The sequence below is a fragment of the Diabrotica virgifera genome, chromosome 8, assembly GCF_917563875.1.
Source record: "Diabrotica virgifera virgifera chromosome 8, PGI_DIABVI_V3a".
Classification (NCBI taxonomy): Eukaryota; Metazoa; Arthropoda; class Insecta; order Coleoptera; family Chrysomelidae; genus Diabrotica; species Diabrotica virgifera.
The window spans coordinates 87,530,067-87,553,225 of record NC_065450.1 but is presented as its reverse complement, the minus strand read 5'-3'; the positions used below and the strand labels follow the sequence as shown (position 1 = coordinate 87,553,225).

Below are 23,159 nucleotides of genomic sequence, written 5' to 3'. Positions count from 1 at the left end.
GGAACTAACAGGCAACTTGACCAATTTCTATCATACATTAATTCACTTCATAGTAATATTGTTTACAATAGAAACAGAACAGAATAAGTCCATAAACTTTCTAGATGTAACAATTACCAGACTACACAACAAACATGAGTTCTCCGTATACCATAAACCTACCCATACTGACACAACCTTATACAATTCATCATCCCATCCTACACAACACAAATTAGCAGCCTACCATAGCATGATACATAGACTGACAGAAATTCCCATGTCAAAAAATAACTTCGAAATAAAACTGAACATCATTAAACAAATAGCAGTAAACAATGGCTATAACGAACAAACAATTAATAAAATCTTAAACCAAAAACTCCATAAGAAAGCACTGAATTTAGTCTATCTTCTGCTCTATCACATATTCTGGCAAGATAACAACAAAGATAGTCAGATACATAAAAAAGAAAGGAATAACACCAGCTTTCAGAACTAACAACAACTTAAGCAAATATATTAAGATCAATAAGGGCCGAAAGAGAAAACAACTACAGAGTGGTGTCTATAAACTTGTGGTGACTGTCCGAAAACTTACATCGGTCAAACTGGCAGAACCTTTGACAATTGGATAGCAGAACACAAAAGGGCTTTCAACAATAGAAAAACATACACTTCTACATACGCACTTCACCTTCTAGATCATAATCATTCTTTTAATGAAGAGTTTCAAATTCTGCATATTCAAAATAAAGGCCTTAAGCTATCTTTATTAGAATCTATGGAAATTAATAAATTAAAAAATAAAGATATAATTCTAAATGACCACCTCGAGACAAACATGCAGCTCCCCACTCCTCAACCTCTTCAGTTAAAGACTTTAAAAAGGCAAACCCATAGTAAACTAAATCACTTGAGAAAGGCACTCTGCCGAAACAGCTGTAATCACATATATAATAAATTTTGTGGAAGTATAGAAAACAACCGTTTTCAGTGTTTTATTGTTAGATAAAATGAACTTCCATCAAGTAACGGTCGAATCCATCAATTAATAAAATATTAGTTAACATTATTGATAAATACAATTTTATCCATGAAATAATTTTACCGAAGTACACTCGGGCGCTTAAATTTGCTGATTTGTGTTCTCCTCGTGAAAATTTGACATTAGATGCAGAACTAAAAGTTTATTATGGATATTTTCTTAAATGTGGCAATTGTCAAATTAGGAAACTGGTTGCAGTTAAACAGAAATAATCTACCTCAAAAATTCTCACTGTAATTATGTACAGTAGAAAATTACCGCTGTAATAATAATTTGATTGGACAGAATTAAACACGTGATGAAAAATCTGACTACACGATTGGAAGTTAAAATCATTAAAAAATAATCGCTGTAATTTTTATTTCTGTAGCTTTCTATTGGTTATAATCTCTATGAATGAAATAATCATCATAATTTCCCAGTATTTAATATACTCAATTTCTGAATAAACTCCTTCCCAAGTCTGTTCCATTTGTCGCGTTCTAACGATGTATAATGGTCCGAGAGCTGTTAGACATTTTTAAGTAGGTATTTTAGGCAATCTGAAATTTTTTCAGGTGACTCTTCCATGATAGTCTAATACAAAAATGCCGGTCTGGCTGAAGGGTAGCGAATACTTTCCCCAAAAATCCCCCCAAAGTTAAGAAAGGGCAAAAATTGTTATGACAAAAAATATTATTGTCGGCACTTTAAGGTAAATTTAAATATTCAAATATAAAGAAAATAAACAGGTCAGGCAATTTGCGAGAGATTTTAACTCCGCATGATGCTTCCATGGGCGCCCCAGGATTATTTTCAAGGGGTGCATTTGAATCTGTACATAATATAGTATAAAATAATATAACTATACATGCATAGCTATGTACTTTCTTTCCGAGCACAGGGGTGCAATTGTTATTTTGACACGGTATTATTAATATTAAAAATAAATAGTCTAAAAAGACAGGTATTTTACACTGGTTAATAGTTGGTATGTACAGATTCAAATGCAATCTTCTGAAGTTCAGATGCACCCCCTGAAAATACTCCTGGGGCGCTCATGCAAGCATCTTCCACAGTTAAAATGTCTCGCAAATCGCCTGGCCTGTTTATTTTCTTTATATTTGAATATTTAAATTTACTTAAAAGTCACGTCAATAATATTTTTTGTACTATCAGTTTTTACCCTTTTTTTAACTTTGAGGGACGGGGAATTTTTGGGGAAAATAACCGCTACCCCTCAGCCAGACCGGCATTTTGGTATTAGGTTATCATGGAAGAGTCACATGGAAATTTTTCAGATTGCTTAAAATACCTACTCAAAAATGTCTAACAGCTCTTGGACCATTATACATCGTTAGAACGCGACAAATGGAACAGACTTGGGAAGGAGTTTATCCAGAAATTGAGTACATATATATTAAATACTGGAAAATTATGATGATTATTTCATTCATAGAGATTCTAACCGATAGAAAGTTACAGAAATAAAAATTACAGCGATTATTTTTTAATGATTTTAACTTCCAATCGTGTAGTACTATAAATGGCAATGGGAACAAGTCTAAGAATATAAAAGCGCCAAAAGATAACCAAAGTGCGGAAATCACTAGAAGGGCAAGCTTGACATGGAAAGGATTTGGAAAACTGTTGGATACTTAAGAACCGCAAAATTCTTCAACATTTGGGGAGCAAAGTGTTCAACTACTACATCCTTCCTTTCACGACACATAAATGTCCAACATGGATCTTAACAAAGGCAGATATAAATAAACTAGTCACAATAGAATGGGCTATGTTACGTATAAGACTGTCGGGCAAAAAGAGGAACGACTGGGTAAGATCAAAAAACAAACTGTCGACGCCACACTGCTAGACAAAAAGACCAACATTGACACGCCACAATACAATATTGGTGACGCTACAAAGTAGACGACCTAGAGGAAAACCACATATGAGATAGATAGATAGATGGCATTAAAAAATTAAATGAAATTAAAAAACTATTGGATATATAAAAAATAGGCGGAACAAATTGGAAGTATGTTGCTCAGGTTAGAGATTGATGAAAGGAGTTAGGAGAGGTCTATGTCCAATAATGGTCCAATTATAGAAGAGAAAAAAGGAAGGAAGAAGGAACGTTATGCTCATTTAATGTCGTTCGCCAGGTTTGAGTATGTCATTTCCCAATATTTCTTTTGGTCTTTTTTTAATTTTTTTGTCCATTTCCAAATTAGCGTGCTAACTTGCATTTCTCAACTTTATTTCGATTATACGCCGTTGCCAAATAATGACAATTAAGTTATATTCTTCATTTAATTTCCTCTGATTTGAAGTATGCTGTGACTACATATACATATATTTTCTTTCTCGACTAGTTTTTACCTGCTCTATCTCCATGTCTATTGTTTGCCTTTTCTTTTATTTTTTCGATATGTTTATTCTTAATACTTTCTGCATTGCTGTTTGTAACTATTTCTCCCCGTTCGTTCATGTTGTTTGATAGAAATAGTAGATAGTTTGAAAATCTCAGGTTTGTGATACATGTTCATAGTTCGTATCGTTATTTTGTTGTTATTTTACCAATATCATTATTAAATAATAATACAATATTTACTTTTTAGCTTTAATCCAAGCATGTACGAAAGATATACAGTATTTAGTGTGATCATAGGAGGATTCACCTACTGGACCTGTTTCAATTCTGTCAACCAAACTATGGTCCAAAGATATCTTTCACTTCCAACAGTAAAACAGTCAAAATTGTAAGTATACACAATTAATCAAATATGCAAGTAACACAAGAAATAATAGGAGCGTACCTAACAATTTTTGTTTATATTTTATTGACGTTGCCATTGGTTTTGTATTACTTCAGTTGTCTAAAATGCCACTCAACCTCTAAAAACCATGCGTACACACTGAATTTTGATGAGAATGTCGATTTTGATTGCCAAAAAGGCAATTTTTACCAAACCACAAAAATTCGTTATTCCCTTCTAACTCCATTTTTTTAAAAACTAACAATTCTAAGCCTGTAGAACTTCTACAATCTATTAATAATACCCAACTAAAAAAGACTGCATAAGACCAATGACTAATTTTAATTAGGGTGGTAATGATGGGGTTGTTTTCGCTCATTTTCCCGCTGAAAAAAATAGTGACTGACTTTCTTTTCATCGTAAGTCGCTCAATTTTTGAGATAGAGACTTTTTTGTAATTCTAAAGATAGACCTTTTTAATTACTTTAAAATGGTTTCTAAAAGTTATCTTCAAAAAATGCATAGTTTTCCCGACTTTTGACTTGGAAACTACAAAATTTAGCATTTGACGAAGAAGAGCTAACCTATATAGTAAAGTAGAGCTCGCTTACTATTAGTCTCAAAGAAAACAAAAAAAAACGTTTCGTTTATTTATACGAAATAAGTCGGAAATATATTTCACGCAACAACAACTGACAGAAAGTGGCTACTGTTCCGATTACGGGTTTTATTATAAAATTTGACGTTATCAAATATATAGAATGTCAAATGTAAGTTTTGCTTCAAAATTTTTGTTCAGAATTACAGCTACATTTGAAGTAGCTTAATAAATTCTTTTATTATTATTGATTTATAAATAAATAAACAATTTATAAAAAAATTCAATAACATATTTTATTTTTGTTATTTTATTCACTTTGACGGAAATATAAACACAATCATTTCTTTACTGTGTGAATGACGTTAGCTTTGTATGTTTTAAATATTAATTGCCAAAATATAATTATTTACCTTAAAATTTCAAAGCCCAATATAAAATTAGTTGTGAAAACAACTGTTTGTGTAATATAAAGAAACTTCAAAACGCAAAAATTCAACAAAAACCGCAAAAAATTCAACTGACTGACAGCCACAAAAGTAAACAAAGCAGAAACGTCAAACAAATTGTGCTTAAAATATGAAAACATACCGAATCGTCTTTTTTTTGTACCTATCGCTTTTCAATGCACTGAGTCTAGATGGTTCATAAAAATAACATGTGTTGTTACTTAATAACAAACGGCAGCTGGTTTGTCATGAGTTTCATGCGTGGAAGAGAATGATGCTAGATAAAAAGTATGTGTTTTATCTCTTCAGGTATTAATGACGCACGGGTAAAGACTCGCGGACTCAACTGTACGTAGAATTATTATTTTTCACTTCCATTAACCGGTCACTATGAAACTTTCATATGCATTCATTTTTTTTTTCGAATCCTGAGAATACTAATAAATATTTTTTAAAAATTAAAACGCAGAATGAAAGATTACATTATTATCGAAGGCCGAAAGTCCCTTAGAATAAATAAATATGTTCTTTTGAATGAGATATTTGAAATTAAACATCACATCTTTTTTTTTCACCCATGTAACTTATTAAACTAAACATTATAGAAGTTCAGGGAATTTCGGCCCTCGGCAATAACGTAATCTTTCATAATGCGTTTAAATTTTTCAAAAATACTTATTTGTTTTCTCAGGATTCGGAAACAATGAATGCATTTAAAAAGCATTGGAGCCGAAATTTTGCGCTTACCCCCTTAAATCCTTAAAGTATTCAGAAAATTCTTGTACATAAAAATAAACTTATTAAATATTAAAGTAAGTGCATTAAAAAAATATTCAATTTATTCTACTAATACAAAAATAACATATTTTTCTACGATGTACAGATTCTTGGTAAATCGATATTTCCCCCCTCCTCGCAAGGCGGTTTTAGGGGGGAAGTACGGGGTAGGAGTGGCAAACTTTTTGAATCTTTATTGTGGTTTTAAAATTGACATTCTCAGCAAAATTCAGCTTGTTTGTATAATTTTTGGAGATCAAATTTCTGACGACTGGAAATATTCGTATATGCCAATTTTAAACTTTATGTACCTACCTAAGTTAAAAACTATTATTTATTGATTTGACTTTGTTTCAGATCAGTTCTGTTGTTTACTATCGGTGTTTCTGGCTTCGTATGGATGTGTCTGTATGCAGGAATATTAGTTTTTTCTACCTATTATTACTGTGATCCATTGTCAATGGGTAGAATCAAGGCTGATGATCAAATTCTTCCTTTATTTGTTATGGAGACTGTAGGACACTTAAAAGGAGTTCCAGGGTTATTTATTGCTGGAGTTTTTGGAGCAGCTCTTAGGTAGGTATATATCTTTTCAGCAACACAATATTATAATTTGTGATGTCATGATGGCAAAACTAATGGAGATAATGGACACGATGATCTTTTTACCACTATGATTTCCTAAATGCAACACACACTTGGAATAGCCGTCTGGAACTCAAATGGCTTAATGCAGCATATCCAAGAAATAAAACTTTTCCCAAACAGAAGATAATTGATGTTATGCTCGTATCATGAGCTCATTTTACAGAGAAAAAATATATTAAGATTTCAAAATACATTGTTCACTACACAAAACATCAAAATGACAAAGCACACGGTGACACAGCTATGATTTTCAAATCTACTATAAAACATCATGAATTAAATAAGTTCAAAAAATAAAAATGTATACCATTTTTATTCAGTTGCAATGCGAAGGCAAAACAATCTTACTTTTCAATCAGAATACGGAGCGCAGTCCAGTCCTCTGAATCGCGATTTTCGGCTCTTATTGGAGCCTCATCGGAAAGTTTTCAATTTAAAAATCTTTTAGTAATATTTTTAATATTTTCAGTATTATTAATTTTGCTATTAGGATTGAAAACTAACTTCATCTTTCAATTGCCAGATGACGCTAGTCACCTAATACCTTCACTTCGTTTGCAATGGGTGGGAGAAACTCTCGACGCTAGTCAATTAGGGTATGGAGAACAGTGCCTACGTTCTTTGCGATGAGGCTCCAATAAGAGCCTAAAATCGCGATTCAGAGGACTGGACTGCGCTCCGTATTCTGATTGAAAAGTAAGATTGTTTTGCCTTCGCATTGCAACTGAATAAAAATGGTATACATTTTTATTTTATAGTCGTATTACTCCGTAGAGCAGGGGTGGGCAAAAGCCGGCCCGCGGGCCGGATCCGGCCCGTTTGCTTACTTTATCCGGCCCATTGAGAAATCCCGCAAGCAATTTTCTTAAGAGCGTAGGCGCAATGCTTTTTAAGTGCATTCATTTTTTTCGAATCCTGAGAAAACTAATAAGTATTTTTGAAAAATTTAAATGCAGAATGAAATATTACATTATTACTGAGGGCCGAAAGTCCCTGAAAACTTCTATAATGTTTATCACAGAGGTAAAAAAAAGAGAAAATTTAGTATGACTTTTAATTTCAAATATATCATTCAAAGAAACTTTTTGTTTATTCTAAGGGACTTTGGGCCCTCAGTAATATTGTAATTTTTCAAAAATATTTATTAGTTTTCTTAGGATTCGAAAAAAATGAATGCATTTAAAAAGCATTGGTCCGAAATTATGTGCCTACGCTCTTAATCTCTTTTATGCGATTTTGCTGAAATCAACAGTATTAGTGTTCGTATAAATAATGAATATCTATCTTCTGCTTTTCTTAAAAGGGTCTGTGTGTTGAACCCGGTCCAGTTGCGAATATTTTTCGGTCAGGGTATTTGTCGTCTACCAGGACCCCTTTTTCTTCGATTTTACCCTTCATAATCATCTGCTGCAACAACTTACTTGCGTTATCATTTCTAAGTATGTGCCCTTTCTCCTTGCTGTCTTTCTCCTTTTAATGATGGTCAAAAGTTCTCTGTTCCTTTTCCATTCTGTGCAACACCATTTCGTTCGTAATATGATCGGTCCATGGTATTTACAAAATTCCCCTAAAAAGCCACATCTCAAAAGCTTGCAGCTTTTTTATTAAGTCAGCATTAACAATCCAATAAAGAAGACTAGAATGAACATAACATTTTTATTATTATAACGGATTTTTATAGTGTTCTCCGCCTTCCGGTTACCCGTTTTCAGCTTTGTCAGTCGTTGCATTCGTCAGGGTGAAGGTTCCTTTCCTAGCCAGGATTGTTTGGGCGTTTCTTTTTTCCTTCTTTTCCTTGGCGTCCATTTTAAAATTTGTTTTGGCAGCCTGTCGTCGTCCATTGACGTCGTACGTGACAATACCAGATCAATTGCCTCCTTTGAATTTCGTCTATGATGGTTGACTTGACATAACATTTTACCATCCGATATCAGATTTGCAGACTGAATCTTTTGTTACTCAAAAATTTCCTAATCTTCAAAAAGGCTGCTCTTGATTACTCTATTCTTGATCGAATTTCTAAAGTTCATTTTTTATCTGGATCCTTGTTATGGCTTAATATAATGGACCATATTAAAAATTTCTTAATTTTACTGGGAACAAATTGTTCGCATGTACACAATAGAAAGACATTTTATTATTATTAATAGTCAAATGTCTTTCTCCAAATGATTTAAAATGATACTAAAATGATTAGCGTACATATTGGGTGTAGTCCTCCGGCCCGGAGGACATTTTGAAAATATCATTTTGGCCCGCGCTTAAAAGTATTTGCCCACCCCTGCCGTAGAGTAACCAGGTGCATTTTCCGTTGGAACTTTACCGAGCTTCAGACGGGGATGTGAATTGTATAGTGTAGAATTCCTTCCCTTTGTCTTCACTGCAGCATCCATTTGGCTTGCAAATTGTAGAAGCCTTGGAGGTGTCACCAGGGAAATATACCAATAAATTTTCAATTTAAAAATCTTTAAGTAATATTTTTAATATTTTCAATATTATTAATTTTGCTATTAGGATTGAAAACTAACTTCATCTTTCAATTGCCAGATGACGCTAGTCACCTAATACCTTCACTTCGGTTGCAATGGGTGGGAGAAACTCTCGACGCTAGTCAATTATTGTATGGAGAACAGTGCCTACGTTCTTTCCGATGAGGCTCCAATAAGAGCCGAAAATCGCGATTCAGAGGACTGGACTGCGCTCCGTATTCTGATTGAAAAGTAAGATTGTTTTGCCTTCGCATTGCAACTAAATAAAAATGGTATACATTTTTATTTTATAGTCGTATTACTCCGTAGAGTAACCAGGTGCATTTTCCGTTGGAACTTTTCCGAGCTGCAGACGGGGGATGTGAATTGCATAGTGTAGAATTCCTTCCCTTTGTCTTCACTGCAGCATCCATTTGGCTTGCAAATTGTAGAAGCCTTGGAGGTGTCACCAGGAAATGTACCAATAAGTTTTCAATTTAAAAATCTTTTAGTAATATTTTTAATATTTTCAATATTATTAATTTTGCTATTAGGATTGAAAACTAACTTCATCTTTAAATAAGTTCAGTGAAAAGTTCTTACAATCAACTAGTATTTTCATTGAAGACTGGTTAAGCAACGTTACCATATCTGCGGTCTATTGTTCTGGCCAATCCATCAACGAAAACAACTTTAATATCTATTTTAGTTCTCTTGGGACAATAATTTATAGCAGGAGGAGACGTTAACTGCAAACATCCCCAGTGGGTCTCTAGGCTCATTACAAAAAGGGGTGGACAACTTTTGAAGTCAATAACCGGTAACAACCTACAAATTATATCTACAGACGAACCAACTTATTGACCTACAGATCCAAATAAAACACCAGATGTCTTAGATTTGTGTGTGACTAAAGGTATCTCTCTCACCTACTTAGCAATATAATCATGTTGGGATCTTTCATTAGGCCATTCTCCAATTCTTATTGACTTTAACCGCAAAGGCATACTCAGAAATAAAGCGTCAGTCTTAACCAATAATCAAACAAATTGGAACATATTCCGAAGTGCACAAACAAAACAAATGTCAACGAACTTGCCACTTAAAACAAAAATACAAATTGGTAACGCATTACATCTACTACTTCTATACAAAAGACGGGATGGAATGCTACTTCTGAACAAACAATATGGAATGAAAGCATAAATTATCATCTGAGTGCAAAAACTTGATTGAAGAGAAAAGAAAACTTGAGAAAGTGGAAAAACACACACATACTTATTGACAAAGAAAATTTAAAGAGAATTATCAAAGGACTTAAAAATCTGTTAAAAGAAGAAAACCTAGGGGAATCCAAACTTGTTTCGAAAATCTGACGCCGTTCAAAGACACAAACTATGTGAATGCAATGGGCACGAACAGACACACAGAAATTCGAGAGATTCGCAAAACATCTTTCGACAGTATTTAGTACATTTACCAGAGTAGTTCCCCTAGAATACGAAAAACCATTTAATTTTGTTTTCTTGGCGCTTCATACCAAATGGAACTACCAATCTCGACCAGATAAGATAAGATAAGATATCAGTTCAACATTAAAAACGTAAAACAGATAATAAAGAACCAGATACAACCTAATAAGGCGCCAGGATACGACCTCATGACGGGTAAGATCCTTCAAGAACTAATGGATCCTTCAAGAACTACAAAATAATAACTATGATCTTTAATGTTAAGTATGCATGTCTTCCCTTTGCAATAGAAACTTTCACAGATTATACTCATTCAAAAACCCGGTAAAGATACAAAAGTTATCAACTCATACCGATCGATTAGTCTGCTCCCACTCATCATTTCTAAGGTTTTGGAAAAACCTTGTTGAGAAAAATCAAGCCAATATTGAAATAAAGTGACTTATAGCTGACCATCAATTCAGATTTCGTAACAAACATGCTACAATAGAACAAGTTTACATATTACGTAATTACTGACTTACCAACAAGCAATAACCTAACGCTTGCAACATTTGCAAGTGATACTGCTTTCCTAAACTCTTATTCGCGGTGTGCAAGTACTTGGAAGGGAAACGAGAAACGACCGTGCGCGAGTCGCGGAGAAATATTGCAACTATCTTAAATAATTCATATTGTCAATTGAAATTGTCAAATTGACGTATATTTCATACCTTCTGTCATTGAAGCAGACAAATTATATATTGCTCCACAATATTGATATGATATGCAATTATTATATAAAGGTAAATTTAATTAATTGTATTTTGTACATTTTAATAACTAATTTTATTTACTACATACAATTGTTTACGTTTGCATAACATAACCTGCATCTTATTTTTTCTTCTTATTATTTTTTTGGACTATGGCCTTGACAATTATCCAGCAACCAGGACTAATATAATTGGCCAATATAATTAAAAGTGCGAATAAAAGTACAGAGCGTAGAAATAGAGGTCGCTTTGCCGAACTTGCACGGTCCCAATAGTGATTCAGTAATAGCATCAGAGGCACTGCAACTCTATCTAAACAAATCTAGTGAATGGTTTCAACTGGAAAATTACAGTAAACCCCTCAAAATCTACACAAAATTACATTCACTTTAAGAAGTCCGCAAGTTAACCTCGATGGATATCCTAAAGTATCTAGCCATTCACATGGACAATGGACCAAACATATATAGACGAAAAGACTACAACTAGGAATTTTATACAGAAAACTTTACTGGATGATGGGAAAAGACTCACACCTATCGATCCACAACAAGCTGCTGATATACAAAGTAATAATAAAACTCATTGATCACATGGTTCACAGCTCTGGAAATCAGTTATAGGTGTGAATCCCGCGTATGAAAAAAATGTTGATTAATAGCAAGCTGAAAATTTGTTAATAGCTTAAGGGTGTCTAGTCGGACAAACTTTGATATATGGGAACACTGGAACAGGGAAGTTTTAATTGTGGAACAGGTTAAAAATTTGGAACGGTCAGACCACGAAAACGGCACATGTATTTTGTCCGACAGAACAGACCTAAACTCTCCGAACAGAGATTAAACTCTCATGCAAAAATCAGACTGCTATTTATCACCAAATGGGCGTTTTAATGAGTGGAACATGTAGAATATATCAAATGACAGGAATTATGACAGGTGATAAAGAGCAGTCTGATTTTTGCATGAGAGTTTAATCTCTGTTCGGAGAGATTAAGTCTGTTCTGTCGGACAAAATAAATGTGCCGTTTTCGTGGTCTGACCGTTCCAAATTTTTAACCTGTTCCACAATTAAAACTGCCCCTGTTACAGTAGTGTTCTCGTATATCAAAGTTTATCCGACTAGACACCCTTAAGCTATTAACAAATTTTCAGCTTGCTATTAATCAACTTTTTTTTTTCATACGCGGGATCCAGACCTATTAGCAAATCTAATATTATGAAAATATATTTCAATTTAAAACTGTAAGTACAGTCGCTAATGTCCCTTGGTATATCCAGAATGATGCCTTACATAGAGATCTCAGGTACTAACAGTCTCTGAGTAGTGTAAAAATTTCTGAACAATATCAAAATAGGTTGCGCGTGCATCCTATCACCCTAGCGTACAATATTTTCAACAACCAACAAACGAAGAGATTGAAGCGATATGATCTCTTGGACCTATACAACTAATCCTGGCAGTACAGTAGTGAAAACTATGCCTTCAACAGCGCCCAGACATTGTGTTCTGTGCCTTGTTTAGTTTTAGTGCTCGCTTATGTGCGAATCCCAACGGTAAACAAGACAATATGTGTTCTGATGCTGCGACGCTGTTCAATTTTGTCGAATTCGACTAATTGACAAAAATTTTGATTGTGTGTCCATGCATCCAACAAAATCGTTACAATTTTATCACAGAGAAACTGGTTTCTATACTGCAGTACTGCAGAATTGATATCATCGACGATTTTGTCGAACAACACCGCAGTATCGTGAGTGGCCGGCTTTACATCTCTGCCATTGTATGTTTGTTCAACAGTAAATGGTTAAATATAATTACTGCGGTCGTAAACATTATTAAATTTATCTGACCTGGCCCATTGTTAAGACCCACCCGGAGCGATAAGCAACCGAGGTAGACAGAGTTGGTCTTTTGACAATTACAATAATTACGACTACAAAAACCAAAAAAAAATTGATGTAAAATATTTTGCTTTGCCTTATATACCCGAATAGGAAATTCATGTTTTCAAATGAGTTTTAAAATAAATTAAATCTATTTTAATTGCTAAGATTATAGAAAAACAAACATTCAAACATTAATAATAATTTGTGGTTCTGAAAAGAACCGTTTTTTTAATAGTAACATTTGTAGATTTGATGAAAGTATCACTCCACACATAGTTCCGTTTCGCTATCGCTATCGTCATCTAAATTAATTATGATCGGTCCAATTATATTATGATGTACACGAACATATGAATTTTCTTTACCTATTACGTGTCGGACTGAATTTCTCCAACTATTTGGAAGAATATCATTGACACATTTTCTTATTAACTCTACAACAGTACTACTTAACCTTGGAGAAATATTTTGTGACCTCACGTTAGACTTCAATTATTCGTGCCACATATGTTCTATGGGATTAAACATACAATAATAGGGTGGAAGCCGCAACACTGTATGTCCCATTTCCTCTGCCAATGTATCACAAACATATACTTTTTTTTTTATAGAAAATGCCTTTAAAACTTCTAAAAGCTCTTGTTTGGTATAACATTCTTCAAAATACATATCATTAGTCTCCATGTAATTTTGAATTTCCAATTTAGTGTTATTCGAGTTTGGAGCCTTACTTAGTTGGCGACTGTGATAGCTTGCATTGTCCATTACTATCACGCTATTCTGAGGAATGTTTGGCATAAGATTATTTTTGAACCATTCTTCAAAAAGTTCTGCCGTTGTATCTTCATGGTAGTCGACGCAGGAGTCTTTAATGTTCTTTGCAGAAAGCCACAGGGCATTTGGAACCCAACCATTTTCTGATCCAGCGTGTAAAATCGTTATTCTTTTCCCTTTATTTGACGGAGGTTTTGTCTTACATTTACCGGACGGATCGGCAAATCCTTTAGGTCGCGTTGAATGTGTGTCAAACCATGTCTCGTCGAGGTAAATTATCGGACGATTTTCAGAACGGAATTTTCTTATCGAAGTTATATACTCATAACGCCATTTTTGTAATCTATGAGATTCCATAATTACTTGTCTTTTGTCAATTATACGATATCGAAAACCCATACTTTTCAAAATTGTCCATAAGCTGGTGAGGCTACAGCTTATTTTCAAAATTGTCCATAAGCTGGTGAGGCTACAGCTTATTTGGGTTTCATTAACATTGAGCCGTTGCTTCAGAGCTCTTAATGTAGGTATGCGTTGCTCTTCGTACATGGTATAGACTTTTCGACGTATCAAGTCCTTATCGGCTTCGTCCATAAATTTGGTGGAACTGAAATCTTTACGTTTTTTTCTTGTTTCTATGGGGTTTGATGTATTTCTTTTTACTGTGGTCAGAGATATTTTCGTCAAATCGCATATTTCACTCGTAGCGGAAGTTGTGTCAAGTCCTCTTTTAAGTAAGGTACTGTATATAGTTTTTACAATTTGCATTGCATCTACAGATAAATGTTTCTTCTTTACCGGAACACTAGAAGAAGCCCCATTATTACTATCCCACGGACGCCACATAATGATAGAAAACGTAATGAATAAAATGAGTAATACTACTTAACACTTCCCGTGATACATAAAGACTAACAAATTTTATCAAGAAATCGTATTTTAATACTGGTTGGTTTTCAGTTCCATAAACTTATTATATAAATACCTGAAAACCACTTAAAAGGTGATTAAATAGCAACCCCGTCGCGCACTACAATCGAATTCGAAAAACCCTTTTAGCGGTACAGTTTCGTCAATATAAGCCTAATCTGTATTAATGAAATTATAATGAGTTTGGATTGTACGCAATTAAATCAACATTAAGAAATGAAGATTGACAAATTTTACCAGAAAACATATTTAACTTTTACCTGAAACCGGGCCTTTTATACTATTATCGGCTAATCCAGGATGTTTATAGTGGTAACTAATTGATCTTAACCATTTACTGTTTAACATACCATACAGACAAACAATTTTACTACTTTACTTTCTTACTTACTAAATATCATCAGTGTTGGACCAAAAGCAGGGACATTTCAAAATGACATTGCTTTACTATTATTTTTTATTTTTAGTTCGTTATCTGTGGTGCTAAACTCTACTGCCCAAGTAGTTTTAGAAGATTTTATTAAAGGATGTATGCGTATGACGCTATCGGAAAGAACAGCCACGTTGTTCGTCAAAGGAGTTATCTTAGTATTGGGAGTTGTAGCTGTAGCTTTTATGTACGTCGTTGAACACATGGGAGGAGTTTTAGCAGTAAGTATGTCAATATAATCAGTGTCAATATAATTCAACCAAATCAATTACATATATGTATAAAAATATGTTTGACAATAATGTAAAATATTGGATTATTCCATGTTCACATCCATAAGTAGCAGTTGATTTAGAGACATTTATAAAACAAACATGTTTTAACAAGGGTTACTAACAGATTTAAAAATTAGGTGGTGCTCATAATAAATAAACATAAACTTTGATCTGACTATCATCACCAGTAACACCATCATCAGTGGTGCTACAGCCTCGTCCTTCCTCAGTCTATTTCGCCAGCCGTTTCTGTTCATCGTTAACCGTTGCTAGTTTTCTGCGTCGACTTTTTTCAAGTCCTCGTCCACACCTTCCCTCTATCACAGTCTTAGTCTATCTCTATTTCTATTTCCTACTGGTACGTCTGATAGGGTTCGTCTGGGTGGGTCATTTTCATTTACTCTTGACACATTTTCAGCCCATCTGATCCTACCTATTTCTAAGAAAACTATTCCCACCACATATACAATGCTACGTCTATAATGGAAGGAAAGAGAAAGAGTAAGCACAGTATTGGAACAAGAAAAATTTGTTGTTTTTGAAATTTAGGGCAACTCTGTTTAATATGATTAATAATAAAATTAGAATCTCCATTCTTCTTCTTCTGTTTTGGTCTACGAGACGTTTTCGAGAAAGTATTTTTAGACAGCTGCTTCTTTCATATATTGTTCCCTATGCTTCCTCGCACACCGTACCGGCCATCTGGCTGCTGGTACAGGTTGCGTTCATTACTGCGCAGCACACCTGTACAGGTAAATACAAAATCAGGGTGATTGATTATTGTGATAAAGCTTAGTAGATCCGCTACAGTAATAGATAGCAATAAAAGTTAGTAACAAAAATTGTGCCAACTTTGAGCTTCACATTACAAAATTAGTTAGAATGTTATAGGGTGCTCGATAACATAGTGGCAGACCAAACTTTTGTTTTTTTTAAATGGTATTTTATTTTATATTCGAAATCTTCTTAACTTCCCCATCACAAAAATATAAAGGTTTGTTATGTTATACAGGGTATTTACAACGTTATAACCAATGATTGTATACCAAACAAAAATAAAATATCACACAAAAATTAAAGTACGGTAATGATACTTTTCGATGGTGCTATAAAATACAGGGTGTTCTATTTCAAATTTCTGAGAAAAGAATGTACTTGCGTTTTGAATCACCCTGTATTTGATATAACGTTTCGCGATCATGATGATCATTCGCGTTTTTCAAATTTTAAATTGCTTATAACTCGAAAACGATCAAAAATGTTCCAAAAAACCGAAGAGAAATTTGCCCAGGCCAAAAATATTGATTTTTGCAATTTATTAAAAAAAACATGTTTAAAAAATTTGGACCGCTTTTCGCGTGGGCGACTTCTTGAACCTTATTCTGGGGTGTCTCAAGAATGTGATTATGCAAAAAAATCTCATGGGAATATTTTTCCAACGAACCCGCCGTTTTCGCCTTGTCTAGTAGCAATTTTTAAAGCTCTTCTCTGCTTATTTTTGTCTTGGTGTCTATGCATTTTGACGTTGCGACCCTGACAGAAATTGTGAGGACATCTGGTGACTGTCTCAATTTGAATCAAACATATTTATACCTATTGGGCTGACCAACTATCTCCCTATATAAACAATGCTATTACTATTTCTTATATTATGTACCATGACAAGAGGTACTCAAAGAGTCTTTAATGCAGTGGATCCCCGTTGTCTTCTGCATTCTTATGCCGTTGATCATGTGTTAATTCCTCCGCCTTAAAGCCGATGCCGCACTGCAGGATGCTAGATGGTCGCTTGGAGGGTGGATTTTAAAGGTGGATGGTGGAGGGACGCTGCATTCTGGACGCAGTGAATGAGTGAAATGAAGTCAGAAGTCAGTATCCAACTGACTGCTGAGGAATCGTTAGCATATCGTCCCATTAAAGGTAAAACTCACTAACTACACTTTTCAAAAAGTAGAGAAAAATCGACTTAAAGGTACAAATTGTTTTTTAAACTCACCTGACTTGAATATTGGAGTTTTTTTAATGCAACTGCAAAGAATAAATAAAACAGATATTTTAAGTCATGTTTCGTCAAATAGTGAGTCTGCTGGGTCCTAAATTGCCCTTCTTTTATAAACAGCACTTATTACTCTTTCCTCCATAGCCAGGCTACCCGGATGGAATATCAAACACGACTGATTTGGGTGGATAGACGCCTGGCGACCCACCGGATGGTTAGATAGTAGTGGGCGGCCAATGCGGCTACCGTCGTTCTGTTATTCGTGGTATAAATAGCTGGATGGTCGCCAGGCAGGTATCTACCATCCACCATCCTACCAAACTTCCTGCAATGCGGCATCGGTCTAAGGGACAATTTCTTAACCCCAGAACAAAAGAGTACCCTGTCGATTACGTAGGTACTCATCCGACCGAAGCCAATGGAAAACGTTGTTGCGAGATGTCGCAAAATGCCCAGTTATTCAGTAGATCTGGGGAAATTTATAATCTGTCGCGTAGAGCATGATACTATAAATAAAGAGATAGTATTTTCCCTTAGCGCAAATACGTCCAAGTTCGCGCATTGATGACGTAACTGGAGACCGGAAGTTGAATTTTAATTCTTGTTAAAGTTAAATGGGATTTGTATGCATTCTGTGATGAAATTATTCAATTAGCAAAATAACATTAAGCTTCAATGTATTCGAAAAAAATTTAGTGTCGAGATTCCAGTCAAAATAACTGTCAAAGATAAAATATAGAATACACTTATAGCTTACAACCGCGAACAATTCAAACTAATCGGACATTACGAATGATTCCGAACCATTACGAACTTGCCGGTCTCCACTTACGTCACGACTTCCGGATGTGCAATATATTATCTGGCGTGGAGTACTCCTAGCCACTTTACTACTACTCTTTTGGATTACTGTATATTTATATTACTGTGATACAGCATATCGGCCCTTGGTACGCACCGCATGTTTGTTTTTTCACAATATATATTAATCGTCTATCCCTTCCCCATTCCATGGATACATACCTTACACGTTAAGATTCGTCGAGCTGTTCCCTTCCCTAATAGCACACGACGTCCAATGGACGTCCAAAATAGGTCCATTTTTGGTCCTAACGTCCATGGACTATAAATGGACGTCCTTTGGACGTCCCATGTTGGACGTCCTTCGGAAGGAATAAATATGGACGTCCTTTGGACGTCCGACGTTGGACGTCCTTCGGACGGAATAAAAATGGACGTCCGACGTTGGACGTCCTTCGGAAGGAATAAATATGGACGTCCTTTGGACGTCCGACGTTGGACGTCCTTCGGACGGAATAAAAATGGACGTCCTTTGGACGTCCGACGTTGGACGTCCTTCGGAAGGAATAAATATGGACGTCCGACGTTGGACGTCCTTCGGAAGGAATAAATATGGACGTCCTTTGGACGTCCGACGTTGGACATTCTTCGGACGGAATAAAAATGGACGTCCGACGTTGGACGTCCTTCGGATGGAACAAATATGGACGTATATATACTGGACGAAATACGGACAATTCCCTAATAGCACACGACGTCATTTGGACGTCCAAAATAGGTCCATTTTTGGTCCTAACGTCCATGGACTATAAACGGACGTCCCATGTTGGACGTCCTTCGGAAGGAATAAATATGGACGTCCTTCGGACGGAATAAATATGGACGTCCTTTGGACGTCCGACTTTGGACGTCCATACTGGACGAAATACGGACGTTTTATGAACGCTTATATTGGACACATTATACCATACGAGATCAAATAGCAAAATAATTCAATAAAATATTAACTAGCGTTAACTTTACGTTAATGAAATACAGTCAAACCTGTCACTAACGGCCACTAAAATGAAAGAACTATTGGCCGATATAGAAAAGTGGTCGTTATTGCCAGTTTTTGTAGCCTAGATATACAGTACAACCTGTGTTACTGGCCACCTGTACTAACGGCCAGTTTAAAAATTCCCCAAACCAATTATATCTAGACTACAAAAACTGGCAATACCGGTCACCTTTCTATATCGGCCAATAGCTTTTTCATTTTTAGCGGCCGTTACTGACAGGTTTTACTGTAATTAGTGTGGGGAATTTTTAAACTGGCCGTTAGTACAGGTGGCCGGTGTTGGCAGGGGGCCGGTAACACAAGTTTTACTGTAGTTTAAATCGATTAGATCGAAAGATTAAATCTTAATTCAAAATTGTATATTAAATTATTACAATTATAAAACTATATAGTTTAATATCCAAAACATGTTTTGATTTCATGTAATGTAATGAAAATCTTATTTGTAAATTATTGGTTACAATGTTTAACAACAGGAAATATTCAAGAATAAATAAAATAAAAGTTTCCCCTAACAACAAAACATTCCAGGAATTCTACTATCAAAGTTCTATTCCGTGAACATCTGATTAAATTATGGCTGGAAAGTTACCACAAGATATTCTATGAAAAGAGTACAATGTCCTCCTGGAGGGGTAAAATTTTCCATACTCTAAGGGCCGGTTGTTCGAACGCTAATCAACAATGATCATTATCAAATAATTAATTACTCTCAATGTCAATTGTTAAAACATAATTAATTACAATTCTGAGACTATAATCAATTAATATAACAATAATTATTAACATAATTAATAATAAATCTCATAATTGTAATTAATTATGTTTTCAGCAACCCAAACAAAGTTGACATTGACAGTTTTGGTGACAGTAATTAAATATTTAATAATGATCATTGTTGATTAGCGTTCGAACAACCGGCCCTAAAGAGAGGCCATTTACTATTCAATTTGCGTTCATTTTCAAATTTGCCGCGCGAGTATCTATGTAGCGTCGCGTGGTCATTGGTCATCAAGTCATCAATTATTTCATTTTCATCATAAGATAACCTAAAAATTTAGTAAAAATTTTGATTGGAAAAAAATGCATCGATAAGGGGGTGAAAAATGGAAATTAGTGGCTTTTTTTGCTGTACTCAACTGTACTGTTTAGTATGCTAGTTTTGGCTATGGCTGGATCTCTTAAACAATTATGTAAGTATTATAAAATCCGTTTTCAATTTTCTTTATGAAACGAATCATTTATGCATGTATTACCTGTAAATATTTTGATTTTTAATTGTAAAGAATAGAAAAATTACCGTTCATTTTAATTTTTTTTAGAATCAGCTGAAAGTGGTCTACAAAAAACCAGATATAACCAAAATAAAGATATAAAAAGTGTATTGGCTAATTGGAAGAAACAACATTGTCCATGCATAATAAGTTATTACTTTATAAACAAATATTAATACCTAGGAATGGAACCTGGATATAATCATCAAGAAGATAGCAGGAATCCCGACAAACAACTTAAATAAGTACAAGAATATTGAGGAAATCCTCCTCGATACTACTGGGCAAACTAGAAGATTGAAGAGGACAAAGCCTTTTGAACTAGTTTGAGTGATAGGTGATAGTGAAAAGCAGAGCATAGTGCGTGATGTGGCTGTGTATGTTAGAATAGTGCACGATCTTGTTAGATTAGATAAGAGACGCTATCGGGTAAGCTCTTCATTTTAAGAAACATTAGTAATTTAGGTTAAATTAAAATTGCTCATTGGTCAGTTATGACCAGATTGCTTTTTTTATGTTTGGCAAAAAGGGCGTAAGTCAGAATTGCACATTGCTAATGTTTTGATGATTTCTGGACCAGCAAAAAACTGTTGTAGACGTAAACTGTATGTACCAATAAAAAGAGCCGATTTTTCTGGTCCAGAAATCATCAAAACATTATCGATGTGCATTTCTGACTTAAGCCCTTTTTCCCAAACATCAGAGAATTGTAATGTACAAATTCTCCTATCTGATTTTTCATGAATTTTGTAGGAGACGAAAAACCATTTTTAGGATCATCTCCTGCTTTCACATGTAAATTTTGACATGTCTTGTAGTAAATAGATAGTTGAATTTACTACAAAACATGTCAAAAAATATATGAAAACAGGAGGTAACCATAAAAAAGTTTTTAGTCTCTCTTACAAAACTCATGAAAAAACAAATCGGAGGTATGTCACATCAGTGACTATATCCAGGGAATGTCTAAAAAATATACTTTGATGTCCCAAGAACCAAATATAACCTTTATATATATACAGGGTGTAACAAAAATACAGGTCATAAATTTAATCACATATCCTGGGACCAAAAATAGTTTGATTGGACCTAACTTACCTTAGTACAAATGTGCACAAAAGAAAAGTTACAGCCCTTTGAAGTTATATATTAATAGCACCAAGGGCCTTAGAGGCCCATGGCTTGAAAAGTTTGTTTTTTCTTCATTTTCACGTTTCTTTATGTACTGAGATCTTCTCTGGCTTGATATGTGATTTTTCTCCATTCCTTCCTCTTATTCATTTTTCTTTTCTGACCCTGTAACACCATTCTTTCCAAATCTTTTTCGACCTCTTGCTTCCATCTATTTTCCGGTCTTCCTCTTCTCTTTCTTGAAGCTATAGTGTAGTTTAGTACCCTTTTCGGAGTCCTCGTTTTTGGCATCCTTTCAATGTGACCTCGTGATCTAAGTCTCTGTGCCTTTATCACTCATTTGAAGTTAGTGATTTTTTCCAATGTATCGAAAACAATGTGCTTTTGTGCACGTTTCAATTTAATTATTATTGTAGTACCTACCATTTAAACAACGTTTTAAAAACTTTTTTGCCTCTTATTGCTTTTTCGAAAAGTCAATTTTTATCGAAATATTGTGAATATTTGTCAAATCCACCACATATTTGTATATGGTTAAGTACGATTATGGAGACTTGGTAATAATATGCAAACTTATTTATGCTTTACATTTTTAGGTATATTTTGAACCATATTAAAAAAGAAGCCAGACTCGATAAAACGTGCCTTATCGAAAAAATACAAAGAGGCAAAAAAGTTTTGAAAACACTCTGTTTAACTAATGGTACCTCAGTAATAGTTTAATTGGAACATACAACATTTGGGGGGTTTAAAGGAACAAAACCCCCATAAAATTTTTACGTGGACATATTAAAAAAGAAGTCGCAACTCGATAAAAACTGCCTTATCTGAAAAATACTAAGAAACAAAAATATTGAATTTAACTAATGGTACCACAATAATAAAATTGAATTGGAACATACACAAAAGTTTGGGAGGATTTAAGGGATCAAAACCCCCATAAAATTTTTATGGGGTGCACAAATTTCACCATAATTTTTCTTTAAGATATTCCTGCCATAATAATGCCACATGTCACATGTCCATTTTCAATAAAAAATCGCTAATAGTTTTCGATATAATCGAAAAAATCCATTTTCATTTTGTAATTTCAAAGGGCTGTAACTTTTTATGTGCATATTTGTACAAGGTAAGTTAGGTTCATTTGAACTATTTTTGGTCCCAGAATAATGTGATTTAATTTATGACCTGTATTTTTGTTACACCCTGTATATACAGCCCATTACGCACCACCTTAAAAATTGGGCATTTTTGATGTCTCGAATTTCCTAAACCTGTTGTTGCATCTAAGTGATTTTTTTTATAATATTCTAGCCTAGGCCCTAGAATATGTTACCTCCTTATGCTTGTCATGCACAGGGAGCTATACTGTAATATATATTATATCACATTACTATAGAGAGCGATATGATATAATATACATATATTACAGCATGACAAGCTTAAGGAGGTAACCTATAGCCTAGGCTATAATATTATAAAAACATCACTTAGATGGGACAACAGGTTTAGGAAATACGAGACATCAAATATACCCCATATTTAAGGTGGTGCGTTAATTTCTTGGAGAAGTGTATTGTAATTTAATGTAAATACTGTAATATCCAATAATTGTAATTTGATATAAGATGAAATATAAGTTCCTTAAAAAATATATTTTT

The 23,159-nt window shown here is 34.3% G+C and overlaps 1 protein-coding gene across 5 annotated transcripts in view; it reads left to right on the top strand.

Annotated features, from left to right (window-relative positions):
* The window catches only part of LOC126890780 (sodium-coupled monocarboxylate transporter 1), a 315,978-nt gene that overhangs the window by 273,286 nt on the left and 19,533 nt on the right, over positions 1-23,159 (top strand). For all 5 annotated transcript variants that reach the window (XM_050659968.1, XM_050659969.1, XM_050659972.1 and 2 more), the window contains exons 8-10: positions 3,631-3,771; positions 5,950-6,168; positions 14,996-15,179. In XM_050659968.1, coding sequence (XP_050515925.1) covers positions 3,631-3,771; positions 5,950-6,168; positions 14,996-15,179 — 544 coding nt within the window. The remainder of the gene's footprint in view (positions 1-3,630; positions 3,772-5,949; positions 6,169-14,995; positions 15,180-23,159) is intronic.